General features: G+C 45.9%; 1 protein-coding gene and 1 pseudogene across 3 annotated transcripts in view; one reads left to right on the top strand and one right to left on the bottom strand.

Annotated features, from left to right (window-relative positions):
• LOC115279864 overlaps positions 1–6563 on the top strand; it is a 9874-nt pseudogene extending 3311 nt beyond the window's left edge.
• PPP2R1A (protein phosphatase 2 scaffold subunit Aalpha) overlaps positions 4820–26106 on the bottom strand; it is a 44962-nt gene continuing 23675 nt past the window's right edge. The window contains exons 7-16 of one of the 3 annotated variants that reach the window (XR_003904149.1): positions 25074–25188; positions 24899–24969; positions 24328–24462; positions 21081–21254; positions 20747–20807; positions 19977–20131; positions 18855–18997; positions 16062–16153; positions 14355–14426; positions 4820–6410 (exon numbers count right to left, since the gene is read on the bottom strand). Coding sequence is in view for 2 of the 3 variants with exons in the window: in XM_029926527.1 (XP_029782387.1) it covers positions 14407–14426; positions 16062–16153; positions 18855–18997; positions 19977–20131; positions 20747–20807; positions 21081–21254; positions 24328–24462; positions 24899–24969; positions 25074–25188 (966 nt within the window). In the remaining variant the exon portion in view is untranslated. Of the gene's footprint in view, positions 6411–13867; positions 14427–15423; positions 15914–16061; positions 16154–18854; positions 18998–19976; positions 20132–20746; positions 20808–21080; positions 21255–24327; positions 24463–24898; positions 24970–25073; positions 25189–26106 lie in introns of those variants that run through there. The other 2 variants (XM_029926527.1, XM_029926528.1) reach the window with 2 other exon arrangements.

Below are 26106 nucleotides of genomic sequence, written 5' to 3'. Positions count from 1 at the left end.
TGGCAATGAGAAAGAATGAAATATGGCCATTTGTAGGAAAGTGGATGGACCTTGAGGGTGTCATGCTAAGCGAAATAAATCAGGCAGAGAAGGATAGATACCATATGTTTGCATTCATAGGTCTAACAGGAGAGACCTGGCAGGGGACCATGGGGAGAGGAAGGGGGAAAGAGAGCGTGGAAGAGTGAGGGACACAGATCAAGGGAGACTACTGAATACTGGAGACGAACCATGGACTGAAGGGGGAGGGGGAGAAGGGAAGGGGGGAGGGTCATGATGGGGGCACTTGTGGGGAGAAGCACTGGGTGTTATATGGAAACTAATTTGACAATAAACTTATAAAAAAAAAAAAAGGAAGGAAATGCTGACACCTGCTACAACATGGATGAACCCTGAGGACATTACGTTAAGTGGGATGAGCCAGTCCAAAAAAGACAAATTCTGTATGATCCTACTTATAGGAGGGGCTTCTAACAGTCAAGTGCAGAGAGAGAGAGAGAGAGAGAGAGAGATGGTGGGAGCCAGGGTCTTGGGGGAAGAGAGAGAAGCTGGTGTTAATGGGTACAGTGTTCCAGAACCGGAAGATGAAGAGTGGCGATAAGGTTGCATAAAAGCATGGACACCCTGAACCACTGAACTGCACGCCTGAAAACAGTTAAGATGGTAAAAGGTATGTGACATTTATGATTTACCACAATTTTAAAAATTAGGAAAAAAGTTCATGAGCTCTGCCACCTTAAGTGAAGGTGGGGCGTGTGGATGTGACTGAGAACAGGGAGGGGACACAAGGGTAAGAGGGAGGTAGTTCACGAGCATGGGGTTTGGGGGATACAGAGTACAGAGGGAGAGGGTGCAGAGGGTTAAGTGCACGAGAGATTCAAAGGTGTTGTGTGGTTAAAGTGCACTCAGGTGTCCCAGGGCACGCGGAGAGTCAGTGTGTGAGGCGGCGGAGGGTGGAACACGCACTGGGCCCTGTGTGGTAAGAGCGACAGCAGCCATGGGAACAACAGGGATATTTGGGAGGGGACACTGGGCAGAAGTGATGAAGGGCAGGGCTGCGTAGGGGAGTTCACATCCACAAGGAATAAAGAACACAGGGGAGGAGTCGTCCATATTTTGTGAGATGTAAGGACTCTCTTGATGGTAGGGTGTTACAGAATGACACTACAAACATGGAAGGCAGACCGGGTATCCTGTGAATTCCTATCTTCCCTACTTAGTGTTCATCCCCATGAAACCACTTCCTTCCCATGCAGCTCTGCACCTCCTTCCCCAGAACCCAATATGCCTTATCCCCTTCACTCCCCTACACACTGTCTCCTTGTACCGCAAAGGTGGCAATGCCCCGTGACACTGAGCACACCTATCTATATCCTCCTGCCTTCTTTCTCCTGCACTCTCTTGTCCCCTCACCCATAGGACCTCTGCACCACCATCTAGTCCCTGTCCTTTCCCTGTGTCCCCTCTCTCACCTGCTGTCACACACCTATGCCCTGCCGCTCTCCCACGCACCGCAATGTTTCCACACATGTCCTGACCGAAGGTGGTGTTCTTGTCAGCACTTTGTAATGCTGTATACCACAAGTACTGCCTTTGTAGGCCGTTACAGGCTTAGGACCACACAGGGCGGTAAGAGAAGACCATGTTTAGGCGTCCAGGGGTATGGAGAAATGACTTCTGCGGGGGTACCTGGGTGGCTCGGTTGGCTGGATGTCTGACTTGATTTCAGCTCAGGTCGTGATCTCACGGTTGTGAGATCGAGCCCTGTGTTTGGCTCTGTTATGAGCGTGGAGTCTGCTTGGGATTCTCTCTGTACCCCCCTTACTCACACATGTGCACGCGCTCTCTCAAAATGAATAAACATTTATAAAAATTTAATAAGTAACTCTTCTTCCGTATGAGAATATGCTCTTGAGATATACACATGCTGGGTGACTCTGTGGTTTCATGAAAAGGAGTAAAACTGTGAAGTCTGTGTTTATAAATATGAGCATAAGCTTGTGTGTTGAATGTGTAACTAAGATGACGTCACAGTAAGCGTGCATGTGTGTGTGAGTGCATGAGTGTGTATTTCACTGTGTGTGTATGCACTTGTGGCTTTGTGGAAGTGTATAAATAAGTGTGTGTGTGTGTGTGTGAGAGAGAGAGAGAGAGAGAGAAGTCTGGATCGCCCACTACTGTAGCTCCAAACCCTGCCTTGAAAACTGGGGGTGACTGGACAGTGAATCTGGATCAAATTGTGGACTTGTGTGTAAGAAAAATCACAGAGCCAATTTGAACTCCGAATTTATGTTTCTTTTAAGACTACTTTTCTTTCTTTTTAAAAATTTTTGTTTATTTAAATGTTTATTTTTTATTTTTGAGAGAGAGAGAGAGTGTCAGCAAGGAAGGGGCAGAGACAGAGGGAGACACAGACTCTGAAGCAGGCTCCAGGCTCTGAGCTGTCAGCACAGAGCCTGATGTGGGGCTCTAACTCACGAACTGTGAGATCATGACCTGAGCTGAAGTCAGATATCCAACTGAGCCACCCAGGCGCCCCTGAATTTATGTTTCTTAATTATCAAAGCATCAAGTGCTCATGCTGCAAATGTAGCCGACGTAAGTGTCGAGAACTAGTAACGCTTTACTGCTCTAGAATCAGGTAAGTGGCACAGGCTTATCCGATAGTTTTAGGAATGGTAGAGTCTATCTGTTAAGTCATCTGATACCAGTGCTTTTACTTGTGAGGGGCTCTTTTAGAACCCTCTCTCTTCCTTCTGTGGGTATTTTTCTGTGACCACTTCCTATCATTAGAGGGAGGTCAACAATGGAAAGTTAATTTTCCTACAAGATTTCCATTAATAACTGGCATTGAATTAGTGGACTCTGATGTGTGAGTTCAATGGTTTCAGTTTGTAAATTGTTGCCATCATGTTCTTTTGTCTATTTGCATTTCTTTGAAACCCCTTCCTAAGTATTTGGTCACGTTCCACTTCCCTGCAAATAACTAAAACACTCGGTGGAATGAAGACTGGGAAAGAACTAGACGTTGGGGAAAGTGCTTGGGGAAGCGAAGAGCCCAGTGGGACACACATAGTGACTGCCAGTTCCTCACACAGCTGACCCTGGCATATCCCGCTCTCTCCTGTGAGATCCCGTTTGCCTTCAGGGATAATGGAAAAGAAAGAGCCTCTCAAAATTACTCTAATACTCTCTTGGGAGATGCCAACTAGAAACTTGTAATTGTTTTTGGTAATTACAACAGGATAAAAAGTTTTCAGAAATCTTCTCAACTCCCAAGCCTACACTCCCATCACGGCCACAGATGAAATGATAATTGCAGTTCTGAGGGAGGTGACGTAGAGGATCACAAACTCATGTCAGGGTCTGGCTGTCTGTAGTGACCATCACACTGAGCCCACACTCCTGGCAGCGGGAGTCGGGTATTTTCTATTTCAGTCTGAGGGGCAGACACTGTAAGGGAAGGAGGAATATCAGGATTCTGCATAAGTCACTGTATCAGAAAAAGGCATTCCCTGGTTTTAAACCTGGCCCAGGGCCAGAACACACGGGAAGTTCTAACACCTGAGGAATTGGGTGAGCTCGTAAAGAGGGATGGGAGTCCTCAATCCTACCTGATGGCTCCAAATGCAATGCAATAGAACCCTCTCTGGCGGTGATGGGTGGCATTTAATGTAATAATAAAATCTGATTGTTAAGGTGCTTAAGGATGTAGTTGTGAAAGCAATCCTCTATTCTGGCCTACTTTATAGGAATCACAGACCAAAATTTCAGGATTACTAGAGGTGTACCTATAATACCTCCATGCTTGTAATAAAGAGTACCATGAACTTATAGGAATTATCTGATCCCACACAGAAGGTAACGGCCTGAATGGGAAGGTTTTCTCTAACTCTGGAGACCATTACTGGAGGCCATACTGGGTCTCTTGATAACTCTGCAGTCTATTGGTTATTCAGAGGCTATTTTCCCTCTTAAATTTAGAGGAGGAACATTAAAGGAAGGGTTAAAATAATAATTATGCGTTTCACATAGCAACTGCCTGGCTCCTACCATCTTGTTAGAAAGGCACCATGCTAATGTGGAGTTCTGATAAGCAGTATATGGGAAATCTCTGTGCCTTCCACTCAATTTTGCTGTGAGCCTAAAACTGATGTAAAAAATAAAGTCTATTAAAGTATTTATATTCTCATAATCCCAAAATCTACTACATCAATTTATAAAATACACAAGATTTCATGCTTTATGCATTTCATTTTGTATTATGTCATATCATTTATGAATATGGCATCATTGCAAATAGTTTAACTCACGTATTAATAGTAAATATGTGATCTAAAAATAATAATTGAGTTTCTGGCCTACAGCTTATCATGTATTAGTGTTTTTTGTCCCAAATGTAAGGTATGATGTGATTATTCCACAATTTCTTTTTTTTTTAATTTTTTTTAATGCTTTTTATTTATTTTTGAGAGACAGAGAGAGAGAGCTGGAGCAGGGGAGGGTCAGAGAGAGGGAGATACAGAATCCGAAACAGGCTCCAGGCTCCGAGCTAGCTGTCAGCACAGAGCCCGACGCGGGGCTCGAACCCATGAACCGCGAGATCTGACCTGAGCCGAAGCTGGATGCTTAACCGACTGAGACACCCAGGTGCCCCCCACAATTTCTGTAATAGGTGCCATTATACTGTGTTCTTGATATAAAAACAAATGGGCCTTTCTTTGTGTTGCCATTCAATTATCAAGCCAGTCTTGCATCCATCATACATAACTTGTCGGGGAGCAGTTCCTAGTTTTCTACTGCCAGCAATGAATCTGCATTTATTAAGTTATCTAAAGCTTTATTCATAATTGATACTGGCTTTTATAGGCCAAAGATATCAAGATTTATACCTTTACAAATAGATGAAAACTTGTTATATCCAACACTGCAAGTAACAAAAATCTAAAGTCAAATGACAAGGTGTAAAATGAAAACTAATATAAATTTTGATGGTTTGATGAACACAGCTAACTAGCTTTTAGTAGTTTGGTAGTTTAGCACACTGTATTTGTTACCAGCTATTAAATTACATACAAAATGGACGCTGGACTTGTAAATTCCATGAGCAGACAAAACCACTGAAGACACATAAGAAAAACTAAAATCTAGCTTATTTCATGAGCATAAGCAAAATATAGGTTATTTCTTGTGAAAGTCTCTGAAAATCATAAACACTTCTCTTCCTAAAAGTGGTACAAGATAATCACTTTTAACCAATCCCTTGTCATCTGGAAACCCCCTTTGTAATAACCAATCACTGTAATCTCTTTATAAGGCATCCTGTAACATTATGCCCTGACCTTCATATCAGCTTTAAATCTGAAAGCTCCCTGTTCATGAACGTTTCTCATATGCACAATAAACTCTTACTAAATACTGTTTGTTGATTTGGGTGTTTTGATTCTGGATTTTTGACACAGTCCAACCCATTTCAGGTCCCCACTCTGCCCTAAGCAGCAAACTTTGACAAATGCTTAACTTTTCTGTGTATGTTCTCTTCATCCGCTACTTACAGCCATAGCAGTGCCGGCCTCATTGACTTGTGAAGCATGAAGGCTTCATTCAGATGAGTGCCTTCACAAGACTGATTTTATATTATGAGGGCTCTTTAGAAGAGCCTCTGGAAAACTCTTAGTAAAAGAAAAACATCAAGTCAACATTTCTTAGAACTACTGGTAAGTGGAGAACATTGGACTTAGTTGACATGATACATCGAACCTGTGCTCATTTCAGGGTCCTTTAGCTCAGGAGACAAATTCGGTCACTGGAAACTGAAAAGATAGCTGCCAGGGATTGATTTGACAGTGGGGATGACATCATCACAGACTACAGCTGGAACCCGGGGCAACAGCTCTCTTCTTCACCATTGTATCATCCTTTTCTTTGCAAGTCAAGGCCCATAGATTTGATTCTTAAACACCTGATTATAGCCTACTCATCGGGCATTCTGTCTAAAGGAGTCCCCCCACAATGATTCCTTTTGGGTTGAGACATTTCCTCAATGATTTTGGATGCAAACACTTTTCGTATGTTCACAGAGTGGGCAAGGATGTCTCTGGGTAACACCTGCCTTGTAAGTGTCTTCCAGGCCATCAGGATCAGTCCCAGGAACTCCAGGTAGACAGAGCTTAAAGTGAAAGCCCCCAAGTACAGAAGCATGTCCATATTCCTGTGCTGGATCCTGCACATGCTGGTAAATACAGTTTTCTCATGTATATCATTGGTAAACGGAGCAACAAAAACATCACAAACACAGAGGATTTTGGATACTGTTCTCTGACAGCACCAGAGACTTACAGTATGTAGCGTTATCATCCCATAACGTGTTATGTTTGGAGCTCATGGTCTGGGCCATGATGGTTTTCATTCTGCACAGGCACAAGCAATGGGTCATCACATTAATAGGACCAACGTCTCCTCCGGATCATCCCAAGTCCAGAGCTACCAAAACCGTCCTTCTCCTGGTGCGCACCTTTGTCTACTTTAACGTCCTTTCCTTCATTTTATCTCTTTTTGTTTAATACCAACTGGATGCTCTTGAGCACAATGTCAGTAATCAGTTTCCCAACCGTCAGCCCTTCTGCTCATGAGCCATGACCCGTTTATCCATGCTCTGCTTTGCCTAAATAATACGAAGTCCCTCATCTAGGAGGAACACGTAAACTGAGTCTTTTTGCACAATGTTCAGCCATTTATTCACTCCTCCCCCTCAGGATTGTATGAAACAGTGATATACAGGAGAGTATTGGAAAACACATACACATGTACACATATCTATGTTATAAATATGCACGTATGTGTTTTCACATGCATGTGTGTGTGCATACCAATCTGATTATGATTACCCACCAGGCAACAGTATTGGAAAACTGTATATAACAATGTAAAATTGCAAATTTAAAATACTGATCTTCATCTTAACTTTCTAACTTGTTAAAATACATGAAATGTATTTTTTACTTTTCTACTTTAGTTCTTATGTCCTACCTATGTCTCTTAAACATTTCCAAATGAATAGTCAAACATTTGACTTTAACAGAATTAGTCTCTCTTTTTTTTTTTTTGAGAAGCAAGTGTGTGCGCATGCTCACTTATGCATGCAAGCAGAGGAGCAAAAGGAGGGGGAGAGAGTGAATCCCAAGCAGGCTCCAGGCCCAACACAGGGCTCGATCTCACAAACATGACATCATGACCTAAGCCAAAATCGAGTCAGAAGCTTAAGTGACCGAGCCACCCAGGTGCCCCAATTAGTCTTTCAAGTTTAATAATGGGCAAATTTGCCAAGTTATTATATATGCTTCATGACACCTGTTCTATTTCCTTATTCTCCCAGTGTTGACTTCCTCTGTGTTTATTTTAATAATTCTATATTTTACCCCATTGTTTTGGGTGCTATAGATTTAACATCTCTTAGATTCCAACCCAGAGTAGACTTGTAAAAAGTATTCTGCAAAATACTTGTAAAAACTAATTACAATGTAAAGTTATTTAATATAGTTAATACAGACTGACAATATAAGCTCATTGCATATTAATCTATTTACCTTCTTACAACTGATTTGTTTAGTTGTCAATATCTATTAAAAATATTTATGCACAGCTCATGAGTGTACTGCTCACTAAAATTCCACAAACTGAACACATCTGTGTATAGATCCCAGATTAAAACAATTTTACCTCTTTGCAATTCATATGAATGGAATCCTACAGCAGGGACTCTTCTGTATTTGGCTTTTAAAATTCCAGGTGTTTGTTAATTTATCTGTATTTCTCATGCCGTTGGTGATAGCATTCCATTGTCTGAACATCCTTCAATCAAGTTCACCCTTCTGTCCATGCACATGAGAGTGAGTTTCAGGTTGGGGCTATCATGAATAGCACAGGCATTAAACTCTATAATGTGGTTTGGTGATACATGTATGATTTTCTGTTCAATCCATATGTGACAGAGGAACTTTTGGGCCACAGGATTACATCTACTTAGCTTTTGAGGATAACTGCCAATTTTCCAAAATGTTTATACAAATTTCATATCCACCAACACTGTGTGACATGCCTGGTTTATATATATCTTTATTTATGCTTAGTATTTTTTGTCATTTTCACGTTAGTCTCGTGGTTGGTGTGTGATGTTAAAGCAGGTAGTGACTTTATTTGCAGTTCCTTTTAGAACTTAGGAAGTTGATTGGTTTTTTTTTTCATTGTTGTTATTAGATATTGGGTACTTTTTTCTTGAAGTGTCTGCTTTTATTTTGTTCATTTTTTCCTGTTGTATTTTCTATCATTTTCTCAGTGAATTTTAAAAAGTTCTTTACTTTCTCCTTGAGGGTTTTGATGGTTTCCTGACTCACATTCAGGTCCTTCAGCCATTTTGATCTTATTTTTGTGTACGGTGTAAGAAAGTGGTCTAGTTTCATTCTTCTGCATGTTGCTGTCCATGTCTCCCAGCACCACCTGCTAAAGAAGCAGTCTTTTTTCCATCGGATACTCTTTCCTGCTTTGTCAAAAATTAAATAGCCGTACATTTGTGGGCCCAGGTCTGGGTTCTCTATTCTATTCCATTGGTCTATGTGGCTGTTTTTGTGCCAAAACCATACTGTCTCTCCTGATGAGTGGATCAAGAAGATGTGGTATATATACACAATGGCGTACCACGTGGCAATGAGAAAGAATGAAATCTGGCCATTCGTAGGAAAGTGGATGGACCTCGAGGGTGTCATGCTAAGCGAAATAAGTCAGGCGGAGAAGGACAGACACCATGTTTGCACTCATAGGTCTAACAGGAGAACAGGAGAAACCTAATGAAGGACCAGGGGGAGGGGAAGAGGGAAAGAGACTTGGGGAGAGAGGGGGATGCAAAACTTGAGAGACTATTGAATACTGAAAGTGAACTGAGGGTTGAAGGGGGAGGGGGAAGGGGGAAAAGAGGTGGTGGTGATGGAGGACGGCACTTGTGGGGAAGAGCCCTGGATGTTGTATGGAAACCAATTTGACAATAAACTATTAAAAAAAAAAAAAGAAAAAAAAAAGAAAATCTGAACAGACCAATAATAAGGAGACTGAATAAGAATCAAAAACTCAACAAAGAAAAGCTCAGGTCCAGATCATTTCACAGATCAATTCTACCAAACATTTAAAGAAGAATTAACACCAGTCCTTTTAAAACTCCTCAAAAAAACTGAAGAGGAAGGAATACACTCAAACTCATTTTACAAGGTCCGCATGACCCTGACACCAAAGTCAGAAAAGGACACTAGAAGGAAACAAAACTACAGGTCAATATACCTGATGAATATTGATGCAAAAGTCCTCAATAAACAGCCAGCAAACCAAATTCAGTAGCATATTAAAAGTTCCATACAAAAAAAAAAAAAGGTTCCATACACCATAATCAAATAAGATTTATGCTTGGGATGTAAGGATAGTTCAACATATGCAAATCAACAAATGTGACAGAACACATTAATAGAATGAAGAATAATACATTCATCTCAATAGTTGCAGAAAGCACCTACCAAAACTCAATATCCTTTCATAATGAAAACTCTTAACAAATCGAGTATAGAAGGAATGTACCCCAACAAAATAAAGGTCATATATGATATGCCTACAACCAATATCATACTCAAGAGTTACAGTTAAAGCTTTTCCTCTGAGATTAAGAACAATGGTGCCCATTCTCATCACTTCTAGTCAATATAGTACTGGAAATCCTAACCAGAATAAATCTGCAAGAAAAAGGAGGCATCCACATTGGAAAGGACAAAGTGAAATTATCTGTTTGCAGATATGATCTTCTATATAGAAAAGCCTAAAAATTCCAGAATAAAACTGTTAGAATAATGAATTCAGCAAAGTAGCAAAATAAAAATCAAGAAAAAATTAAAAAAAAAGAAAAATCAGTTGCATTTCTGTATATAGCAATGAACAATCTGAAAAGGAAATTACAAAAATAATCTCATTTATAATAGCATAAAAAAATAAGAAATTAACCAGATGTGAAAAATTTCTACAATGAAAACTACCAAACATTTTGAAAGAAAGACCTAAATAAATGCAAATGCATCCCTCCCATGCTCATGGAGTGGAAGACTTACTATTGCTAAAATGTCACTATGACCCAAAGCAATCTACAGATTCAACAAAATCCCTCTCAAAATCCCAATGATTTTTTTTGCAGAAATAGAAAAACCCATCTTAAACTTCATATGGAATCTCAAGGGACCCCTAATAACTGAAACAATCTTGAAAAAGAACAAAGCTAGGGGTCACTTTGATTTGAAAACAAAGTTACTGTAATCAAAATAGTGTGGTACTGGTATTTATGGTCAAATGATTTTGAAAGCGTGCCAAGACCATTCAACAAATGGTACTTGAAAACTGAATACCCACAGGCAAAAGAAAAATAAAAGGTTGGATCCCTACTTAACACCATATACAAAAATTAACTCAACATGAAACAAAGACCTAAATGTAAAAGCTAAAACTATAAAACTCAGAGAACATCGGTCAAAACGAACCATGGACTGAAGGGGGAGGGGGAGGGGGTGATGGTCATGGTGGGGGGCACTTGTGGGGAGAAGCACTGGGTGTTATATGGAAACTAATTTGACAATAAACTATTATAAAAAAATAAACATTAAATATTAATAAAAATTTTTAAAAAACCTTCGTGATGTTAGATTTGGCAATGACTTGTTAGATATGACACCAAAGGTACAAGTAAAACAGTCCTGTAATATGCAGCCTTTTGTGTCTGGCTGCTTTCACATGACATGTTTCCAAAATTCATCCATGTTGTAGCATGTATCAATACTTAATTCATTTTTAAGGCTGAGTCATATCCATTATATGGACACACTACATTTCATTTGCCTGTTCATCCGTTGATGGACATCTGGGTAGTTTCCACATTTGGGCTGTTGTCAAGAATGCTGTTATCAATAGTTGTGTACAAGTTCTTACAGCTGTTTTCAATTCTTTTGGGTATAAACCTAGGAGTGCAAAGGGTGGGCAAAATGGTAACTCAGTGGGACTGCCGCGTAGTTTTCCAAAGTGACTGTACCATTTTACATTCCCATCAGCACTACATGAGGATCCCAGGATCGCCTCATCCTTACCGACACTTATCGCATAAATATACAATTTATTTTTGTATATTTGTCTTGCATCCTGCAATCTTACTGACCTTGTTTACTTTTTAGTGGATTCCTTAGGATTTCCTATACGAAGTCATGTCATCGGCAAACACAGTTCTACTTCCTTTCCAAGCCTTTTTTCTTGCCTAATTACCCTGAGCTGTTAGCACAATGTTGAAAAGAAGTGGCAAGAGAGGATATTTTTGTCTTTTTCATCGTATGTGGTAAGATGAACCCAGTCTTTCACCATTATTACATTAGTTGCAGGTTTTTGTACCTTTTGTCAGGTTAAGGAAGTCCCCTTCTATTTTATTTGTTGAGTGTTTTATTATGAAAGCATCTTGGATTTTGTCAAATGCTTTTCCAGCATTGATGGAGATGATCATGTGGTTGTCTTTTATTGATTTTTCTGAAGTTAAACTAACCTTGCGTGCCTGGGATAAATTTCATTTGGTTATGGTGCCTAATTCTGTGCATTGCTGGATTTGGGTTGCTAGTATTTAGTGAGATTTTTTGTATCCATGTTCATGAGGAATACCAGTCTGTAGTTTTCTTCTGGTGTCTTTGTCTGATTTTAGTATCAAGGTAATGCTGGCCTCAGAATGGGCTGGGAAATACTCTCTTCTACTTTTGGGGAGAGTTTGTGAAAAACTTGGTATTGTTTTAAATGTTTTGGTAGAATTTACTGAAGCCATCTGGGCCTGGACTTTTGTGGACATTCTTTTGATTACTAATCAAATGCATTCCATATAAACATAGATATTTCTGCTGTGATGTATATTCCATGTAAGAGGAATAAAAACTCTACAATGAGGTTTTGCCCCCAGTGACTAATTAAAAAGCCTACCATGGATTTCTATATTTTGCATCATGGCTAAGAGACCAGAACCCATATTTCCTATAGTGCCAGCCATGCTCTGCATCCTCTCATCTAACGTGTAAGGCCAGCTTCCCTCTTTGGCTAGGTCCTAAAAGGATCTTAAGGTCCTAGAGGAAATTAAGGTACTTTTTCTTCTGGGAGAGACTTGTGAAATTCTGACCTGGAAAGCCCGTAAGAGCCTACATCAGACCACCAAAACACTCCGGTCTGTTTCGTCATCTGAAAAACACAGCTGCGCAGGGAAGGACTAAAGGGAGTGGATGGAGTGGGGATTTCCTTGGCACAGGAGGGCTGATGACAAGGCATGTGTTGAGGCTTTACGTTTTGATTATGTATGAGGACAGGATGGGGACAGGGCCTTCCTTGCAGCTGCATCTTGTGTAACTTCTGTGGGTCTGAAAAGCAGAAGTGGCCTCAAGTCGACCTCCTCAATCTGCCTGCTCTCCTCAGCCCCAGACCCAGCTGAGTCCCTGCCCTTGCTCGCTAGGACCTACATCCCAGGCTCCTCTCTGGCCCCCTGGCCTTGTTTGACCCCAGAAGGAACCGCCTCCGCCCCCCGCCCCCCCCGCCGGCTTAGTCAATCTTGTCCCTCAGGATCAGAATCAATCCCTTCACTATATACTTTTTTAATTTTTTTTAATCAGTTTATTTTTAGGAGACAGAGAGAGTGAGGGGCAGAGCGAGGGAGACACAGAATGTGAAGCAGGCTCCAGGCTCTGAGCTGTCAGCACAGAGTCCGATGCGGGGCTTGAACTCACAGACCATGAGATCATGACCTGCGCTGAAGTCGGATCTCAACCAAGCCACCTGGCACCCCTCCCTTCACTGTATTTGGAAGCTCTTTAAGATCTGCTCCCACATCCTTCTCCATGCTCGCCTAGGCCACTCCCCACTCCTTGTCCTACTCTCCAAACTGAATCACTTCTCTTCCTGAGGAATGAGGAGGGAAAGCTTTCCAGGTAGAGGTTCACATTACATGAAAAAGTTGGTGATGTTGAAGCACGTGGGGGTTTGCAGGAACCAAGACGGTTTCCCAGGGGAGCAGGTGGTCTCAGAAGGCTCGAATCCTGGTGGCCAAGATGACTGCATCCTTCCCTTTATTCCCTGATCCAAGTGTCACCCAGTACCAATCTGTCCCCTTGGGAAGCTTGGTTTTCCTTTCTACCTACAACCTACCCAACTGCATGGCACCTGCTCCAGCTCAAAACTCCTCTCTTGCTTAGACCATATCCTCCCAGGTCTCCCCCTTTAGTTCTGATGCTGCCACTCCTTTACAAAAACCCCTGTAGCTGCTTTCAGCTTCCAGGATAGTTTAAATCTTCAGCGTGCTCCAAACGCTCTATGCACTCTGTCATCAACCTCATCTTACGCCGCTGACCACCTCCCCCCCCCCACCCCACCCCCCGCCTGCGGCAGAGCTCAGATGGAACTCCAAGTTTCTCTCTGGACCATGTGTCATAGACTATTACACTGGCCGCGTCTGGCGAACCACACCCTCCGGGCTTTCACGTTTTGTGAGGTCCCTCCCACATGGACTCCGCTTTGCCAGGTGACTTGTGTTGGTTTGTGATGCAAGCAGAGGTTTGAAAGCAAGTAAACTGGGACTTGTTCTCTTGGTAACTGTTTTGGAACCATAAGCCATCAGATGAAGAGGTCCAGCCGCCCTGGAGAGGTCATGGTGAGACAGGCTGTACCAGGCTTCGAATGAGGTAGCACTCCCAGACATAGCAGTGACAAACTCATCTTGAACATTCCAACCCCAGCAGATACCATATAAAGGAAACTTCCAAATGACCGGAGCCCAGACTGCAGAATTATGAGGAATACATTTTCATGGTTTTAAATCACAAAGTTTTGGGGGTGGGTTGTTGGGCAGTAAAATATAAATGAAACACCATGCAGCATCCATCCGAATGTTCTTTCAACAATTAGTGGTAGACTGCCGCCTGAGCTTGAATGTCCATCATGCTGGAAGTGACCGCACTGCCCACCTCCCAACCTCATCAATTTTTACTTAGTCAGTCCTTCAAATATTTATACCCTAGGAAATGTACACTTGTTTTGGGTGAAGGGTGGGGACCAAATTTAAACCACTGACCTTTCCCTCATGAAACTAATGGGAAGTCAAAAACGGGAGGAACAGGGTTTTCTTCACCGTTACCCCCCAGGACTCAGCGGGGCCTAACAGTAGGGACTCAGTAACGTGAGGGCTAAGCCACCCAGGGCCATTCCCCGTCCACCCTGCTGAGCAAAATTCCACAAGTATCACCACCTCTGTGAAACCTTACACGTACCACCATCCACTAAGTCTCCTGCTCCTCTCTCCAGGGCTCTTTGGCCCCTGCATCAGTTAGAATTCGGGTGACCTGCAAGTGATGAAACCCCAAATGAACAGTCACTCCAACAGTTTAACTCCCCCAGCTAACCAACACGGGTGTGGCTTTTCACCGCGTCAGGGACCCAGGCTCCTCTTATCTTGTTCTGCTGTCTTGCGGGGCTGACAATCCTACGCTCACTTCCTGGCCCCAGATGGCTGCTCCCACTCCAGTCATCTGGTCTAAGGTCTAGAGTGCAGGGAGGAGGAAAAGCAGTGGGAGCAGATTTCCTCCTGGGGAGCACTTCTTAGAAGCTGCACAACCACTTCTGTTCACGTTATTGGCCAGAATTTAGTCACAATGCCACACCGAATGTCAAGAGACCTGGGAAAATGCCTTGAATCCAGGCAGACATGTGCCCAGACACAGACCAGTGTCTCTATTAGTGAAGAGATGGGAAGAACAGGTATTGGGGACAAGGGGCTCCATCCTGACAGTCCCCCTCCCAGTCCCTGTTACAGCTCTGGGACTTCTGCTCAGGGGCAGGGCCCGGCCCACAGGGGGCTCTCCAGCAAGGTATGTACCTTCTCCCGTGCCATGTGCGGTTACCCACTTCACAGACATGAACTTATTTAGTCTTCACACCCGCTTTACAGACATGAACTTACTTAGTTTTCACACTGCAATCTAGAGTCTACCATTACCCCATTTTGCAAAGTACGAAACTGAGCTTGGAGAAACTGGGTAACCTACTCAAGGTCACACAGCCATTTCTAAAAGAACCGGGATCTGGACCCAGGCAGTCTGGCTCCAAGGCACCTGCTGTGAACTACCACATAGTTGGCTAATGTCTGTGAAACTAAGCTGCACCCAGGCCTCTGCTGGCCAGAGGCACTTCACGGACCCTCTCTACCCTGCAGGCCGGCTACACTCCTGGTGGCTCCCCAGAAATCCCAAGCCCAATAATTAGGTCTTCCCCAGAGAGAGCAGTAGAGACCATGGCCTTGGTGTGGCGCCCCCTCCTCCATGCTAGTGACTAACACCAGAGGACCAGCTATTTCTAGACCTTTATTTCTCTGTGAAAAGGGAAAAAAGGAATAAAATAAAAACGGCACAGTTGACACACACACAAAAAATAACCCCACTGAGGGAGATGGGGAGAAGAAGGGAGGAAGGGAGGAAGGGAGAAAGGAGGTGGAGAAGATGGGGTAGGGGGTCCCCATTAGAGCAGCAGGAGCCAATGACCCGGGACACTCACATCTCTGCGGATGCAAGTGGCCCCTTCCTCCCAGGGTCACTGCCCTGTCCCACCTTGTGCTCCCCAAGCCCCTTGGGAGGTGGACAGCGAGAGAAGTCGGATTCCCAGGCTGGGGAGAGGAAGAACCGTGCTGAGGGAAGGGGCCTGGGGTCAGACCATGCACAGGGAGTGAGAGCCAAAGGCCCCCCACTGTCTCCCTGAGGGAGGGACTTGGGGGGGGGGAGGGTGGACACCAGAGGCCGGCGTTGGCTCCTCTTCCAGCATCAGGCGAGAGATAGAACTGGGGGAACAGGAACAGGAGGGAGTCAGAACCACAGCTAGCCCTCGGCCCACAACTCCTGTATCTCCCCCTCCCAGGAGCTGCTGTTCTCAGGTCTAGGCCCTTGTAACACCACCCTCCTGCTGGGGTCTCTGAGTTCACGCCTTACCAGTCAGAGCCTCCTGGGCAAAGTACTTGACATCCACATCCTGGTCCTGGGTCAGCTTCTCTAGGATGGGCTTGACTTCACTCTGCAGTGTGCTGGAAGGAGAAAGGAAAGGCGAGGGAGGGGGTGAGCCAAGCTAGGTGGGGGGCATGAGGCAGGCAGAGGGTTTCTGGGCAGGAAGGGGCGCAGGTACAGACATGCACGTGTGCCTAGAAAGGAGAGGACTTCGTAGGCTGGAAGTCTAACAAACTCGGATAGAGGTCCTGGGGATCCAGAATAGGCAAAGGTCAGTCAGTCAGTCTGGGAAAGTAGGGCAGAGAATCACAGAACCCACAAGTCTTAGAAAGCTCAGCAAATAGACGTCTTTATTTAACATATTTACGGAGGCCTACTATGCATTAGGTGAGCAGAGTGGTAAATCCAACACCTGATCCTGGCCCATGCAGAGCTTGGGCGAGGGGGAGGACACATTAACAGAGACATGTCAAGTGCTGAAGGAGAAGTATCTGGCCAATAGGAGCCAAGGGGAGGTATCTACTCTCCAGTAAGGGCCCCTGGGAAATCTACCCACACTGAAAGTCACGGGGAGATGAAGGCACGTCCCCTTCCAGTTAACAGACCATTCCTTTGCCCCATATAACTACTGTTCTCTCTTCTATCTTCTAGATCTGTTTTGCCTGTTTTTGTGTTTTATTCCTGCCTTTTAAAATAGTTTATTGTCAAAAAGGTTTCCATACAACACCCAATGCTCCTCCCCACAAGTGCTCCCCTCCATGACCATCACCCCCTTCTCCCCTCCCCCTCCTGCACTCAGTTTGTTTTCAGTATTCAAGAGTCTCTCGTGATTTGCATCCCTCTCTCTCCCTAACTCCTTCCCCCGCTTCCCCTCCCCATGGTCCTGTTAGGTTTCTCCTGTTAGACCTATGAGTGCAAACATATGGTATCTGTCCTTCTCCGCCTGACTTATTTCGCTCAGCATGACACCCTCGAGGTCCATCCACTTTGCTACAAATGGTCATATTGCATTCCAGTTTTGCCTGTTTTTGAACTTGACAGAAGTAGAATCACAGGCTGTCTCCCTGGGTCTGGCTCCTCACTCAACAGGACGCTGGTGAGAATCATGTGTGTTAAGCAGAGTCTCACGTAGTATGAACAAACCGCAATTTATCCACTGTCCTGCTGATGGACATCGGGGGTGTTTCCATTCCGTGGCTAATATGAATAAAGCTATTACAACCGTCCTTTTGCTACAAATGAGCTCTCATTCTCCAGGAACGGGGCGTGCAGTGCCGGCTCACAGGGTACATACCCTTAGCTTCCCTAGTTTCAGACTGACTGTCCCCGCACGCCACTCACGGCCTCAGCTGCGAGTAGGAGAGTCCGATCCACCACCGAAAGACTCCAAATTTTTTTCAGGTTAAGCCAGTCTGGGGTGTATTTTCACTTGCAATTTCCTAATGGCTGATGATGTTGAGCACCCTGTCACCTATTCTTGGCTACATGGAGATCTTTCAGAAGTGGATGTTCAAATTGGTTTTTGCCCCTATCTTTCTTGGGGGTTTGTCTTATTGATTAGTAGGAAAGCCAATGGATGAATCCATCCTTAGTCAGAAGTAGGTATTACTCCCAATCCTCCCCATCGGTGGCTTGCCATTTTACTCTCAAATGTGTGTGTGATTTTTTCTGTGAGAGAGAGCGGTGCATGCAGTGGGGGAAGGATGGAGAGAGAAGGAGAGACTTTCCACTGAGTGTGGAGCCTGACATGGGGCTCGGTCTCACAACCCTGAGATCACGACCTTAGCCAAAACCAACAGTCGGACGCTTAACCAACTGAGCCACCCAGGCGCCCTTCATAATGTACTCTTTTGACGAATTTCTTTTCATTCAAGGCAAACTCATCAACCTTTTCCCATGGTGAGCGATTTAACAAATCTGAGCAATTTAATAAATCTCTGTAAGTCTTAAAGGTGTTGCACTACATTTTCTTCTAAAATATTTTTTTATTTTTCTAATTATGGTCTATATTGTCACTAATTCACTTACACACTGAAGTGGGAAGTGCCCCCCCTTCTGCCCCCATGCATATCCAACTGACTGTGCCGTCTATGAAAATACCTACATCTCACTCCTGAACTGCAGTAGCACCTCCTGTTACATACACATGGGTCTCTGTGTCCTCAATTCTGGGTCATCGGGCTGTATTATTGTGCAAACATCTCACTTTCTAATTACTGTGGCCTCGTAAGTCTTGGTATCGCTATCAGATACCAAATTTTTTCTTTTTTAGGACATTTTTGCTACTCCAGATCTTTTCGTTTCTGTTAACTCCAGAATCAACTTGTCAGTTTTTCAATAAAGAACCTAAGATTGACTGAGATCATACTGAACCTATACACACATTTGGGGAATCATCCCTTCCATGAATATTAAGTGAATCTTTAATTTCTCAAAGCAACATTTTAGTTTTCACTAAAGATGTTTTACATCTTCATTAAATTTATTCCTTTGTATTTCATGGGTTTGATCCAATAATATAACACACATACACATACATTCAAAAATAACTAAAACTTGCTAATTTCATTTTCTCCGGTGCTGCCGCCCTACCGCCCCGCTCCCACTAGGAGGGAGGCCGTAAGAACTCTCATTCCACATGTGAGGAAACTAAGACCTTAGGAAGATGAAGACACTGGCCAGGCTCACATAGCAAGAGCCGCGTTGGGTCTCAAACCCTAGACTCCATCTTCAAAGGTCAAACCAGTCCGGCCAGTGTGTGAAGGAGGGTCCAGGCCTCACCTATTGTCCAGGATAGGCCCTATCTTCTGTAGGGACTTGGCCACATTGAAGCGGACGTTGGCGACAGGATCCCCAGCCATGCGCAGAACTGTAGGCAGCATGTGCTTGGTGGTGATGTCCTGCCCACAGACCTCAGACAGCACCTGGGGGCAGTTGAGTGACAGAGAGGTGATTATACAAAGTTCATGGCTAACTCCCATTTCTTCCCCCCTCTGACCAGGCCACCTCAGTGATCATTAGGCCTGAAGGTGACGCTGAGCAATGTGGGGGACACTGAGCCCAGGTTCAGTCACCCTGGGGACAGTTCATTCTCCTAAGGCTGCCATCTCTACCAACACCCTCTTAACACCTTCACACCACTGTCTCCCCCTCCTGGAAACCCTCAGCTCAGACTGTCCCAGTCCCATCTCCCCCTCCTCAGACTTCCCTTCATCTTCTGGAGATGGGCCTTGATTCCTCACCCCGGGGATGCCTTTCTTAGTGTGGTTTCCAAAGTGAGACGTGGGAAGAAATCATCAGAACATTCAGTTAAATTTAAATGTTGTTAAATTCTGCCTTTTAATTTCTAGTTATGTGTATGGTTTATTTCAATGAAAGAAAGAAAGGAGACCTTGCTCCCCATAACACAACTGTCCTAAGGCCTGTGCGTGTATGGCCAGATTAATCTTTACAACCTCCTGAGTAAGGTACTGTGATTACCAGGATCAGTGGTTGATTGGGAAGAAAACTAAAACACTGAGCAGTTAGGAAATGTCCCAAAGCCTTTGACTAATCTGTGGCAGAGCTAGAATTAAAGAGCAGGTCTGACTCTAGAGCCTGCACACATAACAATGTATCATATGCAAATATCCCCGTATACTTTACAGAGAACAAGAAGGATACTCAGAAAGGTGTGCAGTCACTGCTCGGCAGACCAAACCTCCCTAGTCCTGGGTTTCCCACCACGGAGGTCCCCACCTCTGGCCTGTAGTTCCCCAGGGATCCATCCCTGCCCCCCTGCCCCAAGCTCCACCACGTCCCTCCTCCTGAGCCAGATGCATCTAAGGACCCCAGCAATCCCTCCTCTCCCAGGTTTTCTCAGTTCCCTGGGGGGCAGGCCAGGAGGCGGACGGGGGAGCTCACATTGATGCAGAAGAGCGTAGTCATGCGGTGCAGGTAGTTGGGGTCCCCGGACATGGCTAAGACCTTGGGGATGATGGTGGCATGGGCCCACTCCTTCCCAAATTTCTCCACCAGCTTCTTCAGGTTGCTGGTGGCAGCCTCACGGATGGCATAGACTGCAAAAGAGCGGGGATTCAGAAGGTGAAGGGCTGGGCAGGCAGGGAGCAGGCTCGCGCTACTGCCAACGGGCAGCCCTGGGTACTGGGCTGCAGGTGCAGCAAAGTCTGTGCTACTTCCTAAAGGCGGGGTTTCTTTTCGTGCAGTAGCTTCCCAACAGCTCCAGGACACAGCTTCCACTACTGGTCCCCTTTTACAGATGGGCAAACTGATCTGCCTAAGCAAAATATTTAGTAACTACTACCTGGAATGGCACTGCAACAAACCAATGCTGACTTTAATTTTCATCTCAGTTCTCACAATGGCCCTGAACGACTGAGAAGCCACCGATTTCAGAGGGGTGTGCTTGCGCTTCCAGTCAGGGGCAGGATTCCAGCCTGGGTCACTCCCCCAGCAGCCCTGGCACTCTCTCCACTGTCCCAGGCCAGGCCGCCCCTGCATGATCTCTGTTTCCCCACCCACCCTGCACTTCTCCAGAATTCTAAAAAGGAGCTGGTCCACATAAGCAGCCGATGGCTGGGGGCAGTGACTCCATACCCCTGCAAGCCCCGGTCAATGCCCGTCCATCCTTCCTGGAGCACCAACACCCTCCCCCGCCTGCCAGAGGGGCTCACCATGATCCACAAGCCATGCCATGCACAAGGAGTTGAGCTTCTCATCAAAAAATTCTACCCCCTGCGGGAGAAAAAAGAAGGAATCGAAGGAGACTGAGGAGTTTGCAGCGATACACAGGGTAACACACCCACCCAAACTCATCAGATACTCCTCAGCCTCCCCTGGCGGGCTCCATTCCCTTCTCTTTTCTAACTGAAGACCACTCATCTTCACAGCCCACTTCCCGTGCCCTTCCTCCCACTCCCCAGACAGCCCTCAGGGGCCTTGGTGCCCCCGTGACAGCCCTGGACGTGCTGCACGTGCTGAGGCCTGCCCCCAGGCCGCCGCACTCACCAGCTGTCCGGCCAGCAGGGGCATGTACTCGATGATGGCCAGCCGCACCCGCCACTTGGCATCTTCGGCCAGCTCCACGATGGCGGGCAGCAGGGACTGGGACAGCTGCCGGATGCCGATGACCTCGTTCACGCAGTCCAGGTTGGAGATGATGTTCAGCCTCACCTCCGGGCACTGAGGGGAGGACAGGGGTCTAAGAGGACGCACCTGGCCCAGAAGAGGGCTCAGAGAGCTGCGCCGCATCAACTCCCTAGAAGCCTCACCGCCTCCTGAGGGCCTGCTATCGCCCTGTCCCGCTCCTCCTGAGTGAGCAGATTATGTGAGCAGCTTTCTACATCTCACCATGGAGCACAAGACAGGTGTAGCTGTTCCGAAGCACCAGCAGGAATTACTGCAAAACTATGGTGCTCTGGGAAGAGCAGACATGAAAACATTCCCATTCTGCTGTGTGGCAGCTGTGAGCCTGGCAGCAAGGGACAGGGCCTCCCTAGAAATTAACCTGTGACAAGGAAACATCCATCCAGCCTCGAGGGCGGCTGAGGCCATTAAAGTGCCTGCTGGCGTCTGCTCCCTAAGAGGCCTAATGTGTGGGAGCTCATCAGTATCACTTCTATGACTTCCACTCTCCCTGCCAGGCTCTGAGCTCTGCGAGGGGGACGTCTCATTCATCCTGACGTCGCCACCACCCGGCAGTCCCTGGCCCATAGCAGGCGCTCAATACACTTCTGTGAAGGAATAAAGAGATACTTGCAACTGCCTGTTGACTATGGAGATTACGAGCACGGACTTACTGTATCCGTACACACACATTATACCTCGTAATCTGTGTGTGTGCATATGCAGTAAGTCTGTGCTCGTAATACGCACACACACACACACACACACACACACGTACTCCACCTCTGTCCATAAAGCATGAGAACTAAAAAAAAAAGGCACATAAACACAGTTCTTGTTAATCAAAACAGAAGCAAAAATTAACTACTGAACCTTCATCAAGCTAAAAGTCTGCACAGCAAAGGAAATAATTAACAAAACTAAAAGGCAGTCTGTGAAATGAGAAGATATTTGCAAATGATGTATCAGATGAAGAGTTACAATTCATAATCTATTAAGAACCTATCAAGCCCGGGGCGCCCGGGTGGGTCAGTCGGGTAAGCGTCCGACTTTGGCTCAGGCCATGATCTCACAATTCCTGCGTTTCAGTCCCGCGTCAGGCTCTGTGCTCACAGCTCTAAGCCTGGAGCCTGCTTTGGATTCTGTGTCTCTCTCTCTCTCTCTCTCTCTCTCTCTCTCTCTGCCCCTCCCCCTCTCTCTGCCCCTCCCCCGCTCACACTCCCTCTCTCTCAAAAATAAACATTAAAAAAATCAAAAAAGAACTTATTTAGCCCAAAACAAAAGAATACTCCAGTGAAGAAATGGGCAGAAGTCATATAGAGACACTTCTCCAAAGAAGACATCCAGATGAGTACTAGACACATGAAAATATGCTCAACATCACTCATCATAAGGGAAATACAAATCAAAACAAAACCATGATGAGATACCACCTCACTCCTGTCGGAATGACAAAGATTAACATAAGAAACAAGAGGTGTCGGCGAGGATGCGGACAAAGAGGCACCCTCTTGCACTGCTGGTGGGAATGCAAACTGGTGCAGCCGCTGTGAACAGTGTGGAGGTTCCTAAAAAGTTACAAAGAGAACTACCCTATGATGTATTTTTGTGATTTTGTATACAAAAATACAGATTTGAAGGGGTGTGTGCACCCCGATGTTTATAGCAGCACTGTCAACAATAGCTAAAGCATGGAAAGAGCCCAAATGTCCATTGACTGATGAAAGGATAAAGAAGATGTGGTAGATAAATAAAGAATGGAATATTTCTTGCCCATGAAAATAATGAAATCTGGCCGTTTGCAAGGATATGGATGGAGCTAGAGTGTATTATGCTAAGTGAAATAAGTCCGTCAAGAGAAAGACAAAAACCATACAATTTCACTTAGATGTGGAATTTAGGAAACAAAACAGATGAACATATGGGATGGGGAAAAGAGAGGAAAACAAACCATGAAAGACTAATGAGGGCTGATGGAGGGAGGTCGGTGGGGGGATGGGCTAGACAGGTGATGGGCACTAAGGAAGGTGCTGTGAGGAGCACCAGGTGTATACGTGATGAATCACTGATGCTACTCCTGAAACCAATGTTGCGCTATATGTTAACTAAAATTTATATAAAAATTTGAAAAGAAAAAAATGTTTTCAAATTTAAAAACAAAAAACAGAAGCCCTACTAGAGCCTTGTCCCAAATCATGTGTCCCCAGGTGGCAGATGTCACAAGTCGTTCTTTGTATCCTGTCCCAAGTTAAGAAACAAATCAATGAACCAAGTAGACAAGTGGGCAGTGAAATAATGGGTTAACGCAACAGTTCCAGACTAAATTAAGCACGTCCCAAACAAGGGCTGGGCCCTTGACCACCTCCTGGGAGAAGATCTCTAAGCCCCTGGAATATCCTGCCTGATGACAGTGTCTTTGTGGTCACCTGTCTGGGCCAGCCAGCCAGACGATGCTGACATGCTAACCTGACTTACAGGGAGGGCCATGGGCCATGAGGTACCGACTGGACCTCTGGAGGGGCTGGAGACAGACTAACTGAGGTCGGCCATGTGGCCAAGCCCTCAGTAAAATCCCTGGAAACCAAGGCTCAGTGAGCTTCCTTGGCTGGCAACACACAGTGGGTGCCGTCATTCATGACCTGTGGGAGATTTAAGCCATCTGTAAGACCGCACGGGAGAGGACACCTGGGGTCCTGTACTCGGTCACCTGTGCACCTGTTTCCTCGCTGACTTTACTCCATTCGCTATGATCAACAGCCACTGTATTTTGGGGTCTCTAGTACAGCATGTTTGCCTAAATCCAAAAGACATAAACTTATCAACAGCACCTATGTGACCATGGGATTGCCCATCTCTCTGTCCACTGTCAGTCTCTGAGGAGTGAAGCTGTCTTAGTCTCTTTTGGTGTCCCTGATCCCCAGAGAAAGAACTAGCACAGAGCAAGGGCATGCAAAACATTGCTTAGTAAGTGAATGAGTGACTACACACTCCATTGTGGCCACCAGTATCCACCTCATTCGGGACCTGGGAGTCTGCTGAGATTCTAGGAGATTCCTGGCCAATCTAGGAAAGCAGTTGACCCACCTGTCACCTCTGCCAACAGAGCTCAGAACCTTCCCAGCACCCGTACCTCATCCTTTAGCTGAGCCAGAAAGAGGGGCAAGAGGTGCTCAATGGTGTTGTCTTTGCCCAGGATGGGGGAGAGGCCCATGATGACAGAGGCCAAAGCTGACTTCACGTGTTGGTTGGCGTCTGACACCAGCTCCTGGAGAGTGGGGACAAAGAAAGGGGAGCCACAGGGTCAGGACAACGTCGGCAGCATCAAGTGGCCAGACTCCCATCTCCTAAGAGCCCTGAGCCATGGCCTGCTTTTGCCCTTCCCCTTCATGGAGCAGGGACACTTTGGGGCACAAAGGTACAAGGCCGTTTCTTACCTGTCCGGCCTGCTTAGAGTTCCATGTTCCCAGCAGCCCCCACCCAATCCCAAGGCTCTTGGGACTTCTGAGAGGAAGCACTGCCACCTCCGAGCTGAGCCGCATGCCTTAGATTCTCCCTGCACTCAGGAAACCCAACTACTTCCAATCCAAGTCTGCTGGCCCCAGAGGCTGGGGACTGTCTGCGTCTGAATGTCCCTAAAAGCCGCATGCCCTTCCCTCTGACAGACTCAGAGCTGCCCTATCCCTCCGACCAAACTCCGTTACCTTGATGCAGGGTAGTATCTGTGTCATGATCACGTTCTCCCGACAGTCGGCTGAGAGATTTTCACAGAATTCTGTGGGAGGCGAAGGGAGGCAGAAGGTGAGGCCTGATGCCCCGTTCTGCATCAAGCTCCTCAGACACCCACCCACTTGCTGTGTTCTGGTCGCCAGCACCAACCTTTGACCTTGTGGGAGGCTGCGGCCCTCACCTCGGCCTCACAGTCTTTCATCAAGTTCTGGAAGGCGGGGACTAGGTCTGTCTTGGTGATCTCAGGCCCCACTGCTTTCTGGAGCTGCAGACAGAAAGCAGGGGCTGTGAGACAGCTGGGCAGGTACTCTCGGCAACTGAGGCCAGAATCAAAGTCCAAGACACCAGAACCGGGGGTGAGAGTGCAGCCCTTAGAATCACTGCTGAGATCCAATCCCAGCATCAGAGGGTGAGCCTGGGCAAGTCTCCAAGCCTCTCTGAGCCCATTTCCTTAAAAGCAAAATGAGGGCCAAGAGACTACATATCACATAGTGTTGTCTGCATTACAAATGACAACCCGTCTCTACTGCTCTAGCTATCTGGGGTGGGGTTTTCTCTTATCCAAAAACATTCTAGTCACGTGATGGTTCTTGCTTTTTAATTTACATTCATCTGTATTTTTCAAATTAGTTACCAGAACATGAACTATTTTTCTAATGGAAATAAACGGATATGGATCGAGAGGAAAGAAGGACTGCTGGCTCTTGAAGCCCCAGTAGGAAGCAGGACAGCTCCTGACCAAGACAGGGACAAGCACAAACTCCGAAGGGCCTAATGCCACTTGGGACAAATGCTGCCTCTTCTCCACATAACACGCATTTGCCGAGGGTCTCCTCTGCGCCACGCACCGCGCCGACAGCCTAAAATCCCTGCCTTCGCTGAGAAGGTCCGGTTCACGCGGTCCACAAGCCAAGGACAGAAGGACTCCAGGGTGCAGCCACGTGGGGTTCACATTTTCACAGGTAACATGGTCAGTTCCGGGAAATATTATCCAGAGGCTCCGGGTTCTTCCGGCAAGCACCAGGGAAATACGCACACTCACACGAACGGGGAGCCGCGGGGTGGAGTGCACCCAAGGCTCAGACCCCCCGCCTCTCTCTGGCTTTCTCTCACATAGGGCCCCCAAGAGCAAGCCCTGTGGCACGCACTGTCCTTCTGCTGGGACACAGTTCCTAGCCCGGCT

The sequence above is a fragment of the Suricata suricatta genome, chromosome 16 (assembly GCF_006229205.1).
Source record: "Suricata suricatta isolate VVHF042 chromosome 16, meerkat_22Aug2017_6uvM2_HiC, whole genome shotgun sequence".
In the NCBI taxonomy this organism is placed as follows: Eukaryota; Metazoa; Chordata; class Mammalia; order Carnivora; family Herpestidae; genus Suricata; species Suricata suricatta.
This window is presented reverse-complemented; position numbering and strand designations above follow the sequence as displayed.